This window comes from Otolemur garnettii, unplaced genomic scaffold, assembly GCF_000181295.1.
Source record: "Otolemur garnettii isolate 467f Iridium unplaced genomic scaffold, OtoGar3 scaffold00014, whole genome shotgun sequence".
Classification (NCBI taxonomy): domain Eukaryota; kingdom Metazoa; phylum Chordata; class Mammalia; order Primates; family Galagidae; genus Otolemur; species Otolemur garnettii.
The window spans coordinates 26337952-26359878 of record NW_003852409.1 but is presented as its reverse complement, the minus strand read 5'-3'; the positions used below and the strand labels follow the sequence as shown (position 1 = coordinate 26359878).

At 57.2% G+C, this 21927-nt stretch overlaps 1 protein-coding gene across 1 annotated transcript; it reads right to left on the bottom strand.

Moving 5' to 3' along the window:
- Positions 1-41: 41 nt before the first annotated feature.
- On the bottom strand, positions 42-20780 carry CRB2 (crumbs 2, cell polarity complex component). Its single transcript, XM_003785289.2, has 13 exons — positions 20687-20780; positions 13362-13685; positions 10724-10919; positions 10492-10631; positions 9878-10063; positions 9558-9671; positions 6339-7205; positions 5738-6249; positions 5005-5170; positions 3285-4059; positions 2360-2464; positions 1695-1821; positions 42-266 (listed from the first exon to the last, which is right to left on the bottom strand). Exons 1-13 carry the CDS (start codon positions 20778-20780, stop codon positions 42-44), a joined length of 3831 nt encoding a protein of 1276 aa, XP_003785337.1.
- Between the last annotated feature and the right edge of the window lie 1147 nt (positions 20781-21927).

Sequence of the window (21927 nt, the reverse complement as noted above, 5' to 3'; positions counted from 1 at the left end):
CTCAGGACCTCCTGGGTGCTGGCACTGGCAGCCAGGCTGGCCTAGATGAGTCTCTCTTCGGGTGGCACTTTGAGGACGCTGTCCATCTCCAGCCGGGCCCCGGCCACCTCTTGCTGGCTCGGGCTATAGGTGCCTTCAGACTGACGGCGCTTTCTGGCTGCCAAGATTCCTGAGAGGAGGCCCAGGAGGAGGAGAAGGAGGCAGGCACAGGCTGCAGGCACCACCACCTCCAGCAGTGGGAACGGCAGCGGCATGGGTGTGCCCTTCTGCAAGAGACACACAATGAGGCCTGAGACCACAGAGAAGGGGAGTCCCAGGCCCCTTGGAGAGGAAAAAGGTGGGCACAAAGACCTGCTCAGAGAAAAGTCAGAGCTGGGAGCAGGCTTCCTAGGGAAGTAGCAAGAAATAGCCCCAGGGGTGTGAAAACAGGTGCAAGGAAGCCACCTGTCACAGCCCAGCAAAGGGAGTCCTGTACAACACGGGTCCTGCCTGGAAGGATGGAAGGCAGACACTGACAGAACCCCCAGAGTGAGTTGCACACCATGCATCTGAGGGTGCTGAGCTGGAGCAGGGCAGCCCAGCCCAGCTTATGGGCAGGTCCGAATCCATCAGGGCCTGCCTTCCTGAGGGCCCACTCTGAGCTGGCCCCTGGGAGACTCAGACCAGGCCTTGGGAACCCAGCAAAGCTCCTCCTCATCTCCAGTTGCAAACTCCCAGGGGACCCCATCAAAGAGTCTACACACCTGGAATTCTTAAGTCTCCGAATCACAGGATTCCAGAGCCACAGGGTCTCAGCCTCACTGGCCCTCCCTCTGCACCTTGAAGTGTTTCTCAAGCCCGCTGTGACCTGGGGCCCCAGTCCTGGGGAAGTGGTCCCAAAGCAATGGAGGTGAGCTTGTCACCACTCTGAGAGGGCCCTTGCCAGCCTCCACCCTGGGTGCTTCTGTAAAGCCATCTCCTCCCCCTGCCCTGGGAGGAGGGTAAGGGTGGGGAGCCAGAGGCTGTAAAAGGTCAACTTGAAAGGAAACATTCCCCAGAAGCAGAGGGATTTGAGGTTTATGACCCGGACTGCCAGAAGCCTGTGGAGAGGAAGGTTAGTCCTAGACTTCCCTTCCTGAGTCCCCTCCTGCCAGCACCAGCCCTCTATGGGGGGGAGGGGATAGGTTGCAGCTCTAGTGTTTCCTGCCCCCTCTGTCCAGCCCCTCCTCAGCTGGGCCTTCCTGAGGTCAGGGCTGCCTTCTGGTGGCCAAGCCCACCCTAGCTCAGAAAGCAGGGCTGCCTGGGTCTTCAGACTCCAAGACCCCAGCTCAGAAAGCCCTGGAGACTGTAGGCTCTTGGATTCACCAACCTAGTCCTAGAACGCCAAGATCCTGTGGGCCCTGAATCCTGATCCAAGATGGGCCCTGGGAGAGCCCACCTGTCCCCACTGCCTCTCCCCAGGGCACTGTATGGAAGCCCCTGACCTGTGCCCGGCCAGGAGCCTTGTGCCCAAAGCCATCCCTAAAATGAAAATACCTCCTGTGTGGGGAATGAGGAAGGGACCTGAGTCTCCTTTCCCTGCCACTCCCACCCATGACAGGAATAGTCCAGGATAAAGCAACACAGGGTCCATCTGCTGCCACTGCCAACATCATCCCACCAAAGTTGCAAACCGGCCTCTATCAGGCCCCCAGCCCCCCTTCAGCACTGCTCACCGCCACTTCGCAGAACTGGCCGGAGAATCTGGCACTGCAGATACACTCAGACACCCCGGCAGCTGCCCGGCAGGTGCCTCCGTTCAAGCATGGATTGGCTTCACAGGGCGGAGAAGGGATCCGACACCTGGTGAGGGAAGGGTTTGAGAAAGCTATACTCCTCACGGCCCCCTCCTACTCCCCAACAAGCATCAGAGCTCACCCATCCACCATCCACGCACCCTGTTGCCTGTCTGGGCCCTGCCAGGTAACCAAAGCTGAGTGTGATCTGCACCACCGCCACCCTCTTCTCCCAGCTTTGGTGAGTGAGAATAACTCTCCCTCAGTGACAAGAGAGTGTGAAGGCAGGTGACCAGACTCCACCACCTCGAGGCCCAAATCTGTGATTTTGTGGTTTCCCCAGGGGGTCCTGACACAGATGGGCTGAGGATCTGGCTCAAAGAAGCACCACCAGGTGACCACTGCACACAGCAGGGGTCTGCATGACACAGATGGTCCCGGAAATCCAGGAGGAAAAGCCTCAAGTGACAATGGTGGGCTGTCCAGCACCGTGACGCCAGCGAGGTACGAGGAAGTAAACAAGGAGCCGCTGTCCGTGACCAGCTGGAGGGGCAGATCTCCACCCTCACCAGACCACCTCAGAGAGCCCCTGGCCCCAGACCCACCTCTGGCCAGCAAAGCCCTCTTGGCAGCTACAGTTGGCACCCCGGGGCCCACCCTGACAGGGGCAGGTGAGGTTCAGGCTACATTCCTCGGGTGGAGCAGGCAACCTGGGGGAAAGAGAGGCTGCAGAGGGCAGCATGTCTGCGACTGTCTGCCCCCACCCCTGACTGCAGGCCACCCAGGCCTGTGTTCTCATCTGTGGGATTCAGGGCCCAGCTCCTGCAGATCTTGAAACCAGTCATGGGAGCTAGGTCTGAGGTGAGAAGGCAGGGACACAGGGCTGTCACTCAGAACCTCCACCCCAAAAGAGTACAAACTCAGGACCTGGGGTGCTGGGAACTTTCCCTGAGTTTCCACAGCCTTTGAGGAGCCGACGAAGTGTAAGGACTCCCTGGGAACAAAGACATGCTCCTAAACACAGAATTTTGGCCTGACATTCCTTGAGGGGAGAGAGTACAGATCGGCTGGCAGCTTCCAGACACATGCGAAGGCTGCAGAGGGTGGGGAGCCCAGGCCAGTCGGAAGGAGGGAGACCAACCACCTCCCTGTTTGGATGGGCCAGACTAGGGGTGATGAACAGCAAGGCACGTGGCTCTGCTGGGAGGCCTCGAGCTAACAAGCTCTGGGCCCAGCTACCCCGGCTCCCATACAGGGTGTTTTCATCTGAAACGCAAATGTAACCAGGCGGATTTTGATCGGGGTGTTATCGGTAGTTATCAAACTGAACTGCAGTCCCCATTTCACAGATAGGAGCATGGAAACGACCCACCCACAGAGGCAGCCAATCCGCAGCCAACTTCACAGACCCCCCCCCGCCCCACCCCCACCCCAGGGATCCTCCCTCCAGGGTCCTCTTGGTGCCTCCCCCAACCCCTGCCAGCCAGGAACCCGCCAGGCTCCGGCCAGGACCCCGGACAGCCGTCGCACCTGCAGCGTGGGCCCACAAAGCCGGGTAGGCAGCGGCACTCAAAGCGCCCATCAGGGCGAACGTGACAGCGGCCGCGGGCGCAGGGTGCAGAGCGACACGGGTCAGCGCGAGCCTCACAGCGGTGGCCCTCCCAGCCCGGCCCGCAGGCACAGGCAAAGGCATCAAAGAGGTCGCGGCAGGTGCCACCGTGCAGGCAGGGCGAGGGCTCACACACGGGCGCGCTGCTGCAGCCGAGGCGCACCACCGATGAACCCGGCCAGGCCACAAAGTGCTCTCGGGGGCCCAGAGTCGCGCCGGGCCGCGGCCGCCCCAGTGGCAGTGGGAGGCCACCGAGTGCCACGCGCCCTAGGCATCCAGTGAAGTTCTCGGCCAGCAGGATGCGGGCGGCACCCGGCCCGTGCAAAAAGCCCAGGTCTCCGGCCAGGCCACGCAGCGCCATGGGCGTCGCCGCACTGTCCAACCACAATAGCCAGCGCGAAGAAGCAGCCGTCGGGCGTTCCATGGCCAGGCGCACGCGGTGCCAGGCACCGTCGGCTATGCGCGGCCCGGGCGCAGGCAGCACAGCGCCAGGCAGGCCATGGCCCCGCACTCCAGCCACGAGGGAACCGTTGCGCACTGCCAGCCACACGCCAGCCTGGGTGCCCGCTGTAGCGCGCAGTAGCCAGGCCTCACGGTCACGCGTGCGGAAGGCCAGAGAGATACCGCTGAGCCAGTGCCCTGACAACACGCTGAATGCGGCAGGGGGCCCCTCACGGAATGTGGTTTCGGCTACACCTGCGGGAGAGAGAACGTCAAGGCATGGCCTACGGGAGCCTTCAACCATCTTCCCCTGCCCCAGCAAATGGCTGGTACCATCTGCCACCCCATTCCCGGGGCCCCTGGGTTAGGGCTACAGGCACTCACCTACATCTAATCTGGGAAACTGCAGCCACCCACCACCACCCTCATACTTCCACCCCTCGTGCTCTCTACCTCCAGAGGACTAGTTCCTGGCCAGGGCCAGGGAGACCACCATGCCCTCACTACCTTCTATGTCACATGCCCGCCAATATTAACCCCTGGAAGAATCTGCCCCCTTCCTTCCTCCATGAAGCTACCCATGTCATCACTGAGGTTACTTCTCATTACAGCCAGTCCTCTTTTTTAAATGTGTACCTGATCATGCCCCTCTCCTGCATAAAACCCTCCTTTGGCTCCCCACTACCCTTGGGATAAAGGCGGAGCTTCCTGGACTGGCTTTCAAAGCCTCTACCAACTTTTCCACCCCATTTCCTAGGGCACCCCTTCCCACACTTGCCTTTCCACTATTTCAGACCTCAGGGGCTTTGCCACATGCTATTCTCCCTCTCAGAAATGTCCTTCCCCGTGGACCCACCCTTGAAAATCTAGCACATATTCACCTCCTCCAGAAACTCTGTCTCTCAGGAGGCAGCAGCCCCCCACATCGGGCTGGAGCTGCTGGCATTCCTGATCCATTGTCCAGTATCTCGTGAGAGAGACCCAAGCAGTTCTCTCTCTCTGCTGCTGCTGCTGCTGCTACCTTGGCTTGGGGGGCACCCTGAGCTCTGCTTCCTTTCTGCTCCAAGAGCCTCCAGCCCCCAACCTCACTGGAGGCAGCCTCAGAAGGGCCCAGCCCAGGGCTAGCTGTCAGCAGGATGGGACCCAACCAGCTTGGGTGTCCAGCACCTAGCATGTGGGATGCCAGGGTTACACACTCACAGACAAAGCCATCAGGGACCTCTTCACAGGTGGCCGGTGGGAGACAGGGCTGGCCAGGGCACCACAGCTGCTGGGCACATGTGGGCCCTGTGAAGTTGGCTGGGCAGGTGCAGTGGAAATCATTCCAGGTGACAAGGCAAGTCCCACCGTTGAAACAGGGGTCAGGCTTTGGGAGAGTCAGGGCAGGAGTTGGGTCAGGGTACAGTTAACATCACCCCACTGTAACCATCCCTGCGGTGGCTCTTCACTGAGCATCTACTACAGATTACTCCTCACCAACAGGTAGAGAGGAAGTCACCATCATCCCCATTTTATGGATAAGGAAACTGAGCCTCAGAGAGGTGAAACCACTGGCCTGGATCACCCAGTCAGCAAAGGGAGGAACCAGAGGAACCAGGCTATTCCAATTCTAGGGCTAGTGGAATTTTATTCATGATCACGTGGGTGATCCTATCTCCCAAGGAGCTCCTACAGAAAGTCTCAGGCACCCGTCTGGGTCAGGATGTCTATCTCAGACCAGGACAGGGTAAGGAAGGCACAAGGACCATCGCAGGGTAAGAGCAGCTGGGCAAACAGAAGGCAAATGCGAGTCCTGCTATGCCACTCTCCAGCAGTGGAACTTGGATAGGTCACTTTGCCTTAGCCTCAGTGTCCTTATCATTAAAGGACATGCTAAACCTCAGTGATGCAGGATAGATCGATCTGTGAAAAGGACCCACTCCTAGACACTTACAGTGCACGTGTCCTCAGAGATGCAGCCCATGGTGAGGTTCTGGAACTGCCTGCCACCAAGCTCGCTGGGTTGGCTTGAGTTCTCCAGTGGCCTCAGAGGAAAGAAGGGGAGATGGTGGCCATTGAGTTGCAGGTCCTGGAGGCAGCCTCGGAAGGGCCCACCCCAGGGCTGGCTGTCAGCAGGGAGGAGCCTTCCACCCACGTGCACCTGCGGCCCCAGGTCCTGCAGCTGGTCAGGCCCAAAGGTGAGCATCACCAGGCGGCGGAGCCCATCATCCCAGCGCCCGGGAAGCACCACGGTAGGACTGCCCAGCGCCTCCGCCCGGATCTGACCGTCACTCAGGAATACTGTCAGGCCAGCTGCTGAGTCGTTGGCAAATTGGAGCAGAAGGCCAGCGGGCTCCCGGGTGCGGAGGAAGAAGGACACAGTGAGGTTGGGGGCTGGAGGCTCTTGGAGCAGAAAGGAGGCAGAGCTCAGGGTGCCCCCCAAGCCAAAGGTAGCAGCAGGAATCTCTGCAGGGACAGATGGTGCTGGGCATGAGGCCTGCAGGCTGGAGGAGCCCGGACTTTAGGTGCTGCCTTCCCACTTTGCTCATTCTCACCATCAGCGCATGTGGGCCCCCTATGTGGCCTGGGGCAGTCACAACGGAAATGAGTCCACAAGTCTACACAGGCCCCTCCATGGGCACAAGGCAGAGGCTGGCACTGTTCCCGGTGCTCGCAGCCCACGAGGACATTCTCACTGAGATTCTCAGGCAGCAGGAGGTGTCCATCCACATGCACATCTTGGAGGCAACCCGCAAACGCTGCGCCACCAAGCTGGGCAGAGAAGTGCCCAACAGGGGCCACCAAAGCTGTAGGAGCCAGAGTCACAGGACCAGAGGCCACACAGAGCTGGGCAGGGCAGGCCTCATGCCACAGCCGTAGCTCCAGGGTCCCAGGATGAAGCACCACCTCCACCTGGTGCCACTGGCCATCATTTAGGGCCAGGTCTGGCAGTCTCAGGACAAGCACAGTGGTGTCATGGCTCCAGAGTGTGGCCTGAAGTATAGCCTCCACCAGTGCCAGCTCTAAGCTGTCCTGGGTGCTAGCGCGAGTGGCCAAAGCCCCAGTGGGCAGAGTAGTGCGAAACCTCAGTGCCAGACCGAGGGGGCTACCAGCTGGCACAGATGCCTGCACAGGGCTCCCTGCCACCACAGAGAAGGTAGTATTCTGGCCACACAAAGGTCCATGGGTACCAGGTGGGCAAAGGCAGATATAACTGTGGACTCCAGATTCGAAGACAGGGATGCAAGTGGCAGCCAGCGGACAGGTGTGGCCCTGGCAGCCAGTGAGCTGCACAGAACAATTGGGCCCACCCCAGGCCTCTGGGCACCTGCAGATGTAGCCTGCCACAGCATCATTGCAGGTTCCGCCATGGAGGCAAGGATCCGAGAGGCATTCATCCACATCTTCCTGACAGGTCAGGCCTTCAAGAGAGAGCAGGCCAAGGCTCAGTAGCACCCAGGGCCAGAACCACAGTCTGGACCCAGAATTTACATGCCTGTGTGGTAGGGACCTGAGTACCTATCAACCAAATCAGTTCCCAAAGGATTTCTCAGAATCGCCTAACAGGCCCTGAAGCCTCAACCCTGATTTCTGCAAACCCTCAACTGCCCATTTCCCCAGGCATTTCCTGGAAAGTCCTACCCCTGCGGCTCTGCTCATACTATTCATCTGCTTAGAATGCCTCATTCTCTCTTGCCTTTCAAACACCTACTCATCCTGCAAAACCCAATCTCAAAAAGCCCAGAGGCTTTCCCTGACTTCCAACTCCAAATGACTATATCACTCTCCACTCCCAGGCACAAGCGCCCCCAAACATGAACAGTATCTGTGTACTCAGCTGGCATCTCCTTCAGGGGCTTGAATACATTCTTCGTGCCCTGCAAAGGGCCTCACATGGCTTTTGTGAACAGAGTAATTAAATGGAATGTGGGGGGGGACACACCTGCAACACTACGACTGGCCCCCAGCCTCTAACCCCTCAGTCCCTGTGCCCTAGGGCTCCCACAAAGAGGCCACCTCATCCTCCTTCCAGGAGCTCCCTCCATGTCCTATGACCCCAGCTTGGGTCAAGAGGCCATAGCCCAACTCCAGCTCATCTAGGGTCTTCTCTGCAAAACAAACCAAAGCAAGCCCTACCCCTATGTCCCCACAGGAAGAACCCAGGCCCAGAAAAGCCACCAGGATGTGAAGCCTGGTCCCAGTCAGCCCACAAACCCTCCAGCTCCCCAAGAACCTCCAGCCACAAGCCCCAACCTTCCCCTGCACAAGGCCCCAGTCCTTCGTACCTGCCAGGAGCCACAGTCCCTCCAGAAAGGCCCAGAGAGCCTGCAGCCCCATCGCATTCTTTCCAGACAGGCTGAGAGTGGTGGACAGGCACCAAGGCTTGGGGCAGAGCTGCCCGCCTGGCCCAACTGCCTCCTTCAGAGCTGGCTCAGGAATGCCAGGCACTGCTACCCCCACACTCAGCATGGCCCACAGGGAGGATGGGCAAGGAGCCTGGCCCCATAGCCAGGTCCCCCTCCCTGGCCCTGACCTCAGAGATCTGCCCTCCCTATCACCCCTCAGCTGAGCTCAACCAGGAGAGAGGAGCCAGGTTCCTGCTGACATGGGGCAACCTGGGAGATGACACACCTTCTCTAAGCCTCCATTGTCTCACCTGTAAGATAGGGTTTTAAACCCCTATTTCATAAGAGCTGTGGCAAGGAAGAAAAAACTCACAGCTCATGCTTTTCAGAGGCCAGGCTTATGGGGTGGGGCTACTGTGTGCCAGGTGCCCACAGGGCCACTACTCTTAGGGCAGTACTCAAGGAACCTCAGCCCATGGGGCCAGGCTTGCGGGCCCACCAAGGATGTTGGCAAACCGGGACACTGAGCCCCAGCACCCTCAGGTAAGTGATGGTAGGAGAGATGGTGGTGAACACCACCTCCTTCCCAGGCAGAGGAGTCTGTGCCCAGAGTCAGCCAGGGAAAGGAGGCAGTGTGCCCGAGCAGGAATGCAGGCAGGCGCGGGGGAGGTGTCACAGGAATTCCAGAGGGAGCAGGGACACTTGGTGAGTGTGTGTGTAGTCTCTGTGGTTCACTAGTATCCTGTGTCTCAGCATCTGCATGTTCCCAAGGCAGGGAGAGACTTCCTGCACCCCCAACTCCTGCCCACCAGGCCCTAGCTCCCTAAACCTCACGCTTATCCTTTTCCTCCTCTGTCCTCCACTGCCTCCATCCTCCCCACAGACCCCCAGCCCAGGCCCAGCCCCTTGATGTCAGGTGTCTAGAGTCCTCTCTGTCTTCACTCCACACAGCCTTAGTCTGCCATGACCCCAGCTGCCAGCATTATATGCCTGACCTCCAGTCTCTGGCTCCAGCCTAGGCTCCTTTCCTGGGCCTCAGCCCTCAGAGCCCCAGTCTCTCCCCAGCCCTGCCCCATGGACACCACAGAGACACTTAAACTCAGTGTGTACAAAATGGAACTCATGGTCCTCCACTCAGTGTCACCCAGGGCAAAAACTCAGCATCTCCCTGACACCTCCCACTCACATGTGAGGAGTACAGGGTGTTCCTCCTAAGTATTTCTGAAAATTCATCAGTCCTCTCTTATCCCACATCCAAAGCAATTCCCTGCTCAGTCACCCTTAGCTATCACTTGGCCACCACACCCCGCCTTCTCCCTAATCTCCTTGTCCTTACCAATCCACACATCAGACCCAAGGAACCTTCTCACCCCAGGCCCACTAGTCCCCCTCATTTGCCCTGTCCCAGTGCCCACCTCACCCAGATACCTGCGTAGCCTTCCCGGCAGTGACACTGGAAGCTGCTGGGCAGGTCCTGGCAGTGGCCTCCGTTGAGGCATGGCTGTGAGGCACACTCATCCACGTCCACACTGCAGTCGTCCCCTGTACGTGTAAGAGGCCCAGCTGTGGCTTTCACCTCCACCTGCGCTCTCAGAGCCAGATTAGAGCTGGAAAGATCCATTTTATAGCTAGGGAGACTGAGGCCCAGAGACAGGCGCTGACTCAGGCAGGGCCAAGCCTTGAGCCCACCAGGGATCCCTCCCAGTGCACCTGGACCCTGGTTACCACTTGCTCAGCAGGAGGCTCACCCTCAAAGCCAGGAGGGCAGTGGCACAGGAAGCCAGCCGCATGGTGGAAGCTGAAGGCTCCAGGGAAGGTGGCGTGGACTCCCCCATAGAGGGCAGGGTTGGAGCGCTGCAGGCACTGGCCCCCGTGCTGGCAGGGGCCTGCCGCACACTCGTCTATGTCCACCTCACATCGATCGCCGCTATAGCCTGAGGGTGCACATACCGGGCATCAGGTCACATAGGGGTTGCCAGGCAGCATCTTTCTGCTGTCACCAGGCCAGCCCAGGGCCAAGCAGGGTGACAGCTGGCAATATAGTCATCAACAGTGAGGAAGGGACACACTCAGGGGTTGGGAATGACAGTTGCAGCCTTGGGCAGCAGCAGGTTACTATTATTACCAGCATTACTGAGCCCTTCGCAGGTGCCAGGCCCTGTGCCAAGTGCTTCATGGGCATCACACCTTCGCTCTCCTCACAGCACCCTAGGAGCAGGCGCTGTTATCAGCCCTATTTTGCAGATCAGGAAACTGAGGCTCCTACAGGTTGCAGGCAGACAGACACCACACACGCGCGGGCGCCCGCGCACACACACACACCTGCCTAGCTGCTCGGGGATAAGCAAGCACACGCACACACCTGGCCAGCAGAGGCAGCTGAAGCTCCCAAGGCCTTCAAGGCAGGTCGCGTTGTGCGCGCAGGGCGCCGACGCGCACTCCAGCACCTCCTGTTCGCAGCGTTCGCCCTCGTAGCCTGTGTCAGCGCAGTCGCACCGGAACCTGGGGTGGGTGCGCGACCGGGCTGAGCGCGTGCCCGCCCGCCTGGCATTCCACCCCTGCCTCAAGCACCCCGCTCCCGGCAGCTCGCTCACCCGTTGACCAGATCGTGGCACGTGCCCCCGTGTGCGCACGGCTGGCTCTGGCACTCGTCGAGGTCCAGCTGGCAGCGGTCACCCTCGTAGCCCGGCGCGCACTTGCAGCTGTAGGAGCCCACGCGGTCCTGGCACGTGCCCCCGTGCAGGCAGGGCGCAGAGGCGCACTCATCCACCTCGGCCTCGCAGGTCACACCTAGCAGGGCCGGGGACACAGAGTCGGCAAGATGGACACCAGAAGAGGGTGAAGAAAGCCGAGTCGGGCGGGCCCCAAACGGCTCCAGTGTGTGAAAGAGCAAGGTGAGAGCCTCTGTCTAGTCTAAAGATTTGAGACTCAGTGGGTTCATTAGTTCAGAGCAGGTGTTTCTTGCACCACCACAGTGGGTGGGCAGAAACAAGACAGACATCCCCACCCTTGTGGAATTCACAGTAGCCTACTCCAGGAGATGGGGATTTGGTTTATGACTGCATTAACGAAGAGAGTTTTTTAAATTGCTAACTCAACAAGGGGAAGAACTGGATCCTTTGGAAGGAAGAGCTGGGATCTTGACTGGTCAGGGAAGTCCTCTTGGAAGAGGCTTTTGAAGGACTGGGATAGGGGACTGTGGCAAGCAGTTAGATTTCAAAGACTATGGCAGTGGCCAAGTCCTGCCTGGGGCAGGGTTTCTTGGAGGGTCAGGAGCAGCCTGGACCTGGCTACCCCTGGCACAAAGGGGACAGGGTCATGGGGGCCAGGAACCAGACTCTGGGCTCATCCTGAAAGTTCTGAGCAGGTGAGTGATGTGATCCTACTTATATTTTAGAAATCCCTCAGGGAAGAGGAATATTGCAAAAACTGTGAGTGGGAGATGCTGGAGTGGGGAAGCAGCCTCTGCTGGATTTCCTGCACTGGCTTGGTTTTTTGGGGTTTTTTGAGACAGTCTCTTATATTGCCCTCTGTAGAGTGCCATGCTGTCACAGCTCACAGCAACCTCAAACTCTTGGGCTTAAGCAATTCTCTTGCCTCAGCCTCAACACCTGGCTATTTTTGGGGAGCAGTTGTCATTGTTGTTTAGCAGGCCTGGCTGGGCTCAAACCGGCCAGCTTTGGTGTATGTGTTGGCGCCCCACTCACTGAGCTACACAGGTTCCAAGCCACTGCCTTGGATTTAAAACCAAGGAGTCCCAAGTCCGGGAACCCTCATAGTCCTGCTCAAAGAAGGTTGGGTGGCCTTCCCAGGGTAGGGTGGAGATGAAGCAAGTTAGTCTCAGGGTTTGGAGATGTACTGCCCAAGGTCATCCTGGAACTCACATGTCATAGGAGACTCCAAAGGGTCCTGCCCCTGCCCGTGCCCCCTAAGCAGGTTTGGTCCTAGGGGGCCCAGCTGGCCCCGGCTGGAATCCTCCCCCTTCCTGACACAGTGAGCACAAAACATGGCCCCACCTTCCTCTCACCCCAGCCCACTCCCACCCTTTGTGCCAGGGGGAGCCAGGGCCAGGCTGCAGGAATCCCAACCTCCCCCGACAGGCTGGGAATGGGAGGAGGAGAGAAATGAGTCACAGCAGACACTGCCCCCACTCACATTCACAGCTCACCCAAAAGAGTTACCCGAAGCGTCTGAGCACACACAGCCTTCCAGCACTCAGATGCACATGTTTCTCACGGAGGCATTCAGAGTGCAGACACCCCTGCACATACTGGCGGACACAGGCCTTTTAGTGATGTAGAATTAAACTTAGACTAAGAGACACACAGACAGACATGACCTACACTCACACATACACAACTAATACATCCTGACACACTAAGAAAGGTGCATGGAACCCATTTCCAAAATCCATTTTCATTCTCTTCACTGTATGCCCCCCTGGGAACACAACCCCTGGCCAGTCTGTACCCCTTGGTCAGAATAGAGGTGTCTGAATTCGAGATTGAAGCAGAATCCAGAGTGTGTACACGGCAGCTTGCAGGCCTGAGGCTCCTACCTCAGAATGTGGTTGGGACTGGGACAGGCCCTATTCTGGAGGAGGGAACTAACTGGCACTCAGCTCCACTGACTTCTGAGCACCTGTGTGTATGCTATCCTGCTGCAAACAGCAGGGATCCCTGGGGGCACATCTACATTACAATTTGAACAAGACTGTGAATGTCTCTGTGCTGGAACTTTGGGGGCTACTCAAAGGGGTGAGGGTCCACATTACATCCCAAACCACACCAAGGGTGTTTATAATCCAGAACCATCAGGTGACACAGGCACTGTCTACCTGACAGCTTGACACAGGTCTGGAATGAGTAAATGCTAGAAAGACTGTCTGGGGTACCTCATTAAAGCCACGCCAGGCATGTCTGCACTGCCAGACCAGCCTGAGGGGAGTCTCCACCCCCAGAGCCAAACAGCTCCGTAGAAGGGGCTGAAATCACGTTTGTTGAGTAGGCACTGAGCCAGTGCCGCACATACACACACTCTCGTCCAGAGCTGCCAGGTTAGCCCAAGAAGCGTCAATTCTGCTGGAAGACCAAGAGTGCACATACCCATGAGCTGCCAGGATACCTGGGGGCATTTCTATACCAAAGTCAAAGCTGAATCCAACACGCGTACTCTGAGCTGCTAATGGAGTTGACATTACAGACCTCCTCCCAGGGTAGCACAGGCCGTTACCTGCATAGCCGAGGGGGCAGAGGCACTCATAGCGATCAGCCAGGTTGTGGCAGGTGGCCCCATGGTGGCAGGGCCGGGATGCACACTCATTGATGTCCAGCTCGCAGTGTGGGCCCTGGAAACCGGGCACACAGTAGCAGCGGAAGCCACTGGGACCCGAACCCTGCGGCACACACAGGGCACCATGGTAGCATGGCTGGCTGTCACAGCCCTGTGGCTCCACAGGCCCACAGGTGTAGCCACCGCTGTCAGTATTCTGGCACTGGGTCCCTGGAGCACAGGGGTCTGAGGCACAGGAACTCAGGGACTCTGGAGGCTCTGTCCCTGCAGAAAGAAGAAACTGGCTGAACAGGGTAGGCAGGAGCCACCAGGATGCTCCCCTCCCCATAGTCTCCGCTGGAGCCCTGAGCCTGAAAGAAAAATGAGTCTGTTCATGCGCAGGATGGACAGAGGGCCTGAGGGTCTGCAAGCCGGGCCCCAAGAAACTGCACGTCTACACTGGAAGCTGGGACTGGTTTTAGGAGCAGAGCACTGCAGAGAAATAAGACCAGGGCAGGAGGACCTGTCCTCCTCTGGGCAGGAGTCACAGGCAGGCCCTGTGAGTGCCCCCAACAGCCTCACCGCATCCCTGCAGCACCTCTCTGAGGCAGGGGCAGTCATGCCCACAGCCAAGAGACCACATGAAGCCTCAAGGAAAGTGGAGACTCTTGTGGAGGTCACATAGAGAGTTGGTACTGGCTAGGACAGGCTTCAAGGTAGGTCAGGGTTGGTACAGCCCCACTTGGGGAGGGATCTCCCCTTCTGCAAGCCTCATGCCTCAAAGGAGGCCCAGGACAGGGAGAGGGGAAGCCTGAAGGAGGGGAAGGGGAGACTCAATCACTCCTCCTGCTGGGGGTCTGGTAACTCCATCCCTGCATGAAACTGGAGATGGGCCCCCGACCTCAGAGCTCAACCCCAGGAGGACTGATGGCCAACTTCAAAGCTTCAACCCTTCTCATTCCCACCCCTGTTCTGCCTCCCCCGCTGCTGGCCTGGGAACTTCTAGAGGATCCCTGACCCTCATTTCATCCCCCATAAGCCAAGGACAGCCTGGCTGAGGCCACATGGTACAGAGCAGGTTTTGAGAGCTGCTCACTCAACCCCTGCCTGGGCCACTGAGGTGCTGCCACCACTCCTCCCAACTCCCTGGTTAGAGGGTGACTGAGGGTTTTGGAAGCCTATCCCAGACCACCAGAATACCTAGGCCAGAACTCCGGTTTTGACATGAAACAGCCCTGGGTTCAAACTCAGCTCAGAAAATTGCTACCTGTGAGACACTGGGCAAGTCATTTTCCCAGCTGGGATGATAATAGCACATCTTTACAGAATGCTGAAGGATGTAAAGCCCCAGGTCCACAGGGACTGTTCACTGCTGGGGGATCCAGTAAGTGATGGGGGAGGGGAACCTGGAGGGGAAGGCACACGGCCCCTCCTGCTTCCCCCTGCCCCATCCTGCACCTGGAGCTCTGAGGGGTGCTCTCCCCTACCCAAGTTGTCATCCAGACACTAACCAGGCCCCAGAACAGTTCAGGTCCTACACCTTCCCCTCCCCCACTCTGGCAGAGACCCCCAGATAAGGCTGGCAGCCTCTCAGGCGTCATCCACATTCCACCAGGCGGGCTGTCCACTGGCTTGACCTCACCCCTTGAGCTCCCTCAGGGAAAGAGCACAGGTCTGGGGCATCAGGCAGACCTGGGCCATATCCTGGGTGCAAATAGCACTCACCTTGTGAAGGCATTGTGAGCCACCAGGGGCAGATGTGTGTGAAGCCCTGGTACCCAGTGAGCCCTCAGTGAGAGGCTGTGCACCCAGCACATACCTGGAGGACAGCAATCATAGCACCCTTTGTGAAGGGCTTTGCCACCAGGCCCCTATTCTGGGTGGCAAATGGGACCCACACCCAATCTGGATTTGCACCCCCGGGTCATAGCCCTCCATTTCAGAACAGTGGGGACTAGCTGGGGATGTGGCACCTGGGGAAAATGCCCTGGGGAGACAGTACATCCTAGTCTGCCCACCTTGGAGGTCTTCCCAGGGCTGTGGAAGCAGCAGATGGGCTGTTACTCCAAATGACAGAGTCCAACCCCACGCAAGGAAGGAGTCAGCCAGGGAGGGAGGGAGCTGCCCATCCTGGGAGGCATGCAACAATGCCAAGGGCCTGCCTGTGTGGGACAACCATTTCTTGTGTAATTTTGATTAATCTCCATATTCACCGCATGAGGTGGATGGTGCTATTACTCCTTTTTACAGTTGAAGGAGGGGAGGTTCAGAGATGAGGCAGCCTCACAGTCCCATGGCCCATGAGGGGCTGGAACCCAAACCCAGTGCTCACCACTCCAGAGCCTGCACTCCAGGGTTTCCAGAATCACTGGGCCCATATTAAGAATACAGATTCCTTGGCCAGAAGCAGTTGTTCACACCTATAATTCTAGCACTCTGGGAGGCCAAGGTGGGTGGATTACCTGAGCTCAGGAGTTCGAGACCAGACTGAGCAAGAGCAAGACCTCATCTCTACTGAAAATGGGAAAACACTAGCCATGTTTGGCAGGCACCTGTCTCAGCTTCTCAGGAGGCTGAGCCTAAAAGTTTGAGGTTGCTGTGAGCTATGATGCCACAGTACTCTAGTACTCTACCCAAGGCAACAGAGAGAGACTCTGTCTCAAAACAAAAAGATTCCTGAGGTCCACTCCAGACCTCGAATGCAGAACCACTGGGCCTGGGAATCTGCATTGCAGCACCTCCCTGGGCATTCCTTTACTCCTTGAGGTGTGGGAACTGCTGACCTCAGGTTGTCTCTGTCTTCCAGGAGTGACCCCAAGCGCAGGGCTAGCCCAGGGCAGAGGGGGGAGAAGCAAGGAGGGGTGGGGTGTGGAGGGCAGTGGGGAGAGGACAGGCTGTGCCCAGCCAGGCTGGAGGGTGGAGCCTGTTGCCAGGGCAACGAGGGGCCTGTGCTTATCTTTACAAATCCCTCCTGACCTCTCAGACTGCCTGGGCTGACCTGGCAGGGGAGGGATTAACAGATATCCACCCCACCCCTTCAACCTGCTACCCTGCCATGGGGAGGGCAGGCGGACAGCAGCCGTTTAATGAGTGTGTACTGTGCACTCAGGGCTGTGCAATCATTGTTATGTTGTTATATTTGATTCAAACTAGAAAAGGTGAGTGCTGTGAAAAAAAAATTTCTATTTTTTCAACTCTAAGACATCAATAAACTTGCCCAGGTTGAAACAAAGAATCAGATTCTCTCTCCATTTCTGGGAAGTCCACATCTCCAAATCCCTGTGAAATTTCCACTTTGCAAACCCTAAATTGCCACCCACGTGTTGTCATTTTAGTAGGTTCCAGCTGCTGCGCCCAGGCACCAGGAAGGTTCCATGGTCTGTCCAGAACCCAGCTGAGAGCAGTCCCACTGAGCTTCTGGGGTCACAGGTGCTCAGTAACTCCTCCTTTATGGGCACTTATAACAGGTCTAATTTTAACTGCCCATCGAGGAGAAGTGTGTTACGGAGGTGGATTTGAGGAAGATTCCTGTCTTGACAAGGCAAGAGAGAGAATATTTCTAAGAAGTGACCTAAAATCTCATAAGATATGGGAGCTTCTAGCATAGGGGAAAAAAACTGCTCATCTACTATCACTGGGCCACAAGGGAATGGCTGAGTAACGGAAAAGGACACCACAGTAGAGGTTTACAAACACCAACTCAGACACATCAGGAAAGGGCGAAAATGCCCTTTTGGCAGGAAAGTTTAGAATACCTTTTTTCAAAAGTGTTTACCCGAGATTAGAAGGCATAATATTGATAAGAGTAATTGCAACAGGGTGGAGCCTATAGCTCAGTGAGTAGGTCATCGGCCCCATATACCGAGGATGGCAGGTTCAAACCCGGCCTCAGCCAAACTGCAACAACAACAAAAATAGCCGGGTGGTGTGGTGGGCGCCTGTGGTCCCATTTACTCAGGAGGTTGAGGCAAGAGACTCGCCTAAGCCCAAGAACTGGAGGTTGCTGCGAGCTGTGATGTCACGGCACTCTATAGAGGGCAACAAAGTGAGACTCTGTATCTTAAAAAAAAACAACAACAGTAATTGCAACAATAGCTGTCGCAGATTGAGTGCCTGCCCTGTGCCTGGCACTGGCATATCCCAGTGTTTCCAAATTGTGACCTCTTGAGCACAGCAACCAGGAGGTACCTGGCCGAGAGGCAGACAGAGCAAGCAAGGTTCTGGACCTGCCACCTGAAAAGACCACTTTTAACTATTTCTCTATTAACTATCAATGGGCTTCCATCTAAAATTTCATGTGAAATTAGCAGTTGCATGCCAAAAGCTAAGTTGGAGAACCTCTGTGTTATTTCATGGAATTCTTTTTTTTTCTTTTGAGACAGACTTTGTTGCCCTTGGTAGAATGCAGTGGCATCATAGCTCACAGCAACCTCAAACTCTTGGGCTTAAAGCCATTTTCTTGCCTCAATCTCCCCGGTAGCTGGGACTACAGGTGCCCTCCACAATGCCTGGCTACTTTTTAGAGATGGGGGTCTTGCTTTAGCTCAGGTTGGTCTCGAACTCCTGAGCTCAGGCGATCCACCCAGGTGAGCCTTCCAGAGTGCTGGGATTATAGGCACAAACTACCATGCCCAGTCTATTTCATGGAATTCTTATACCAGTCCTCAGAGTGAGCCAGGTTGTCCCTGTTTTACAGAGGCACAGAGAAGAGACGTGACTTTATGTGGACTGTGAAATCCCAGCCCTGCAGTGCACTAGCTCCATGTCTCTAGGCAAGTTACCAACCCTCTCTGGGCCTTGTTGACCTCTCTAACCTGGGGATATCAGAGCTGAGCATAAAAAGTAACCTTACTTGGCTCGGCGCCTATAGCTCAACTGGCTAAGGCGCCAGCCACGTACACCTAAGGTGGTGGGTTCGAATCCCCAGCCCGGACCCGCCAAACAACAATGACGGCTGCAACCAAAAAATAGCCGGGCGTTGTGGCGGGCGCCTGTGGTCCCAGCTACTTGGGAGGCAGAGGCAGGAGACTCGCTTGAGCCCAGGAGTTGGAGGTTGCTGTGAGCTGTAATGCCACGGCACTCTACCCAGGGGGACAGCTTGAGGCTCCGTCTCAAAAAAAAAAAAAAAAAGTAACCTTACTCATTCATCAATAAATGTTTACTTGAAACCAACACCAACTATCCCAACAATCCTGAAGTTGGGGCAAATGTGTGTGGCTTCCAGCTTGATCCCCGCTTCTGTCCTACAGGCCCCATACCCCCTTCTGGTAGGGGGAGGGGCCAGATTTGGGGACTAAACTCACTATCCCTTTGTCTGCTGGGCTCCCTGGGTGTTCAGGGAAGAGAGGGGGTGGATATGAGCCCAACATGCCCCATTGTACTCCAAGATGCTTGGTGCTCACCATGGCAACCAGCTGGCCTTTGTGGCAAATTGGGCCCAGGATGGAGGGGCCCAGCTCAGGGCCTGGCAGGGGTGGGCAGTAGAGACAGGGGCCTAGGCCCTTCAGAAACCTTCACCCCCTCTGGGATGGAAATTGGTTTTCAAGTGATACAATGCCCAGCCCCTCCCCTCCTGGCAGGCCGGCCTTGGACACTGTTGTCCAGAAATGGTCATGCCCACAGTGCCCCCCCCAGCTGTGGGTGGGGACTTCCAGCCATGGGGCTTCTACACAGAAACTGTAGGGGGAAGGTTGCCCCAGGAAGCCCAGGGGTGTATGTCACCGTGTACTCCCCCTTCTGCAGCATCGACCCATGTCGTGCCCTCTCTGCCTCAAGGTTCCCGTGAATGTACATTTGAATGTGAAAACACACGTCGATATAAGCATGTTGGTGTGTGCACAGCTGCGTGTGCACGCACATGCCATGTATGTGTACATGTCTGAGTATACGCGCATGTGCCAGTGGGTCTACGAGTGCCTGTGGACACCTGTTCACGTGGTGGTATGTGCCCCTGTACATGCCACACAGGTGTGCAGTGGGTGGGTGTATGCATATATGTGTGCATTGCTGGGTAGGGGATAGAAAGATCCACAGACCAGGATTTCACCCCCTTTGTGTGCAGAGAGTAGCCCCTAGCTCCTCTCTTGAGCCTGTATTGCTTAGGGAGAGGCCAGCTCACAGTCCCCATGCCTCCCTGAGCTGTGGTTTCCTTCACCATAAAATGGGGTCCTCATCCTCCCTGGATCGAAGGACTAGGAAATGAAAGTCTCGTGAGCATAAGACCCATGAGAGGCCCCAGGAAAGCTCCAGGGAAGGGATTGGAGAGGTATTGACCCCCTAGTCACCCTGCAGTCTTTGGAGTCTGAGGTTGGCGCTCCCCCAGTCACAGGGGAGCCAGGCCCTTCCTGGCTCCCATCTCCTGCCAGTGTGGGTGGGGGTAGGGACTTCCCAGGCTTGGCCTGTAGCTATAGTGACCAAGACCAAGCATCCATAGACTCCCCAGCAGGAATTCCAGGCTCCCCCAGTTTGAATCCACGTGGACAAAAGCAAAGATACCTTGGTGAACGTGGATCTAGCCTCAGGAAGCCTTTTCCACCTGGTCTGGGAATGCCAGGGAGGGGGCAGCAGGGGACACACACGTGTTCTCAAATCCCCAGTACCACCACCCCCAGAGCAGGCAGGGCTACCCCACAAATGGAGGGGTGCAGGCAGATGCCAAGCTCCCCTGGATCTCTTCCCTCTACTCTACTAGGCTGGGGTTTACAGCCCCCACTCCTGCCTCCTGTGGAGAGCAAACACCCACTTGAACTCCTGGGTAGCTTGTACCCTTACAACTCATGCTGGGACACAACTCTCACACCCAAACACCTCAGACACAGCTCACAGCTCACCGTGGACAGCTCACCCACCTGACATCTTTTACACGCCCATTATCTTGCACCCCATGACCCCATACCAGAACAGACTCTGGGGGATGCTCATGCCACCTGCAACTCCCCAAACTCAGCCCTTCACACCCCAGAACTCCCCTCACCAGGACACACGGCATTTCCCAAGATGCACACCCCAACCCTCACCCGAATCAGTTCCCCAAACCACACAGCCTGGGCCTCACCACCACCCACCAAGACCCCAATACACAGCAGCAGCACAGTCCCAGAGCACATTCACCTGCTCAGAGCCCCACAGAATCACAGTGGCCCACAGCCATGCACCCTCTGTGCCTCATGGTCCAGCCTGGCACCCACGCGACTGACCCACCCTCAGCCCAGCAGCCAAGGCCTCCACTCTCTGCCTTGGGGGGCGGATCTTCCCCTGGTCCTCCCAAGGCTTGTGTCCCAACTCACCAGCTAGGAGGGCAAGGGCCGGAGTTCCGAGCAGCAGCAGCAGGACAGGGACTGGGGCCCTAGGGGCCCAGGTCCCAGGCCTGGCCAGCGCCATGGCAGCCTGCTCTGCTTACTGCTGTGGGAACAGGCGGGCGGCCTGGCTGGCTCCACACCCCCCTCGTCCCTCCAACCAGCACTAATGCCATGGACAGAGGCCCAGCCCTCCCTCTCCTCCCCTCCCCTTCCCACCGCCTCCTCTCACCAGGCCTCCCAGGCTGCTTCACCTCAGGCTTGAGGGAGGGTCTGACCCGCCAGGCTCTCCAGACATCAGCCCCAGTAGCCAGGCCTCAAGGCGCCCACCACTCTCTCCCCCACCCCTCCCCCAACCTCAGTCTCCTTGGAGAAATCTGCCCTGAGGCACTGTTAGGGATTCACTTCTCCCAGGTGAGGCCAGCTGCTCCCAGCCTTCAGCTCTCCCCACCCTCTGGTCTCCCTACCCCCTCATCTCTCCAGCCCAGGCCTGCACGTCCAGCAGACACCACCACCACCCCTGCCCCGCAGCCCCTGTCTCTGTTGTCCAGGTCTCTGCTTGCACCCCCAGCCTGCTGCTTCCCAGGGCTCCCTACCTTCTCCAAAGCACCCCCCATTCAACCTCAACCCCCCCGACAACTCCCACCATTGTCCTTAGGATAGGATTTAGGCCCCGCAGCCCTGTACTGCGTGGCCCCCAATTCCCCTTACCAAACACTCACCAGCCTTTTCCATCTCTGTTTGACTTTGATCTTTGCCTCTGCTGTTTGTAACCCCATAAACCTCACAGCAATCTGAGGCAGCCCGTTCTACAGAACAGCAGCTCTAAGCAGGCTCTCTCCCACTCTTGCCTAGAAGTCCCTCTTGTTGTCTAACCTTGTAGTTTCCTGCTGCACTCCGTGTTTGCTTGTTCCAGGTTGGCCTCTAGGCTGAGGGGGAGAATGTTTGAGTGGAGAGGAGCTCTTCAGGCAGACCTGGACCCAGGAATCCAGGTCATCTCAAAGACACTACAATGTAAAACAACAGTCCATTCTTCTACTGCCCTCAGCTCCAGTAGAGGGTGAATCCTCTCGCAGAAGGGACTTTCCTGAAATGAGCCACTGACCCCTGCCAGTGCATCCCCGTTTGTCCCAATTCAGTAACCATGAACTCAGCCTATGCAGGCCTGGCCTCTGGTATGTGTCTCTGACACCAAAGGGCACAGTCTGAGAAATAGCCGCAGCCAGCGAGGG

What these genes read in the sequence shown, in the direction of transcription:
- CRB2 (XM_003785289.2), bottom strand. Translation starts at nt 20,780, where the DNA reads ATGGCGCTGGCCAGGCCTGGGACCTGGGCCCCTAGGGCCCCAGTCCCT. An exon ending in CTGCCCCCTCGGCTATGCAG is followed by an intron (nt 10,920 to 13,361) that starts GTAACGGCCTGT and finishes CGGCCCTGCTAG; the next exon opens with GTGTGACCTGCGAGGCCGAG. An exon ending in TCTCTGAGGACACGTGCACT is followed by an intron (nt 5,171 to 5,737) that starts GTAAGTGTCTAG and finishes ACTCTCCCAAAG; the next exon opens with CCTGACCCCTGTTTCAACGG.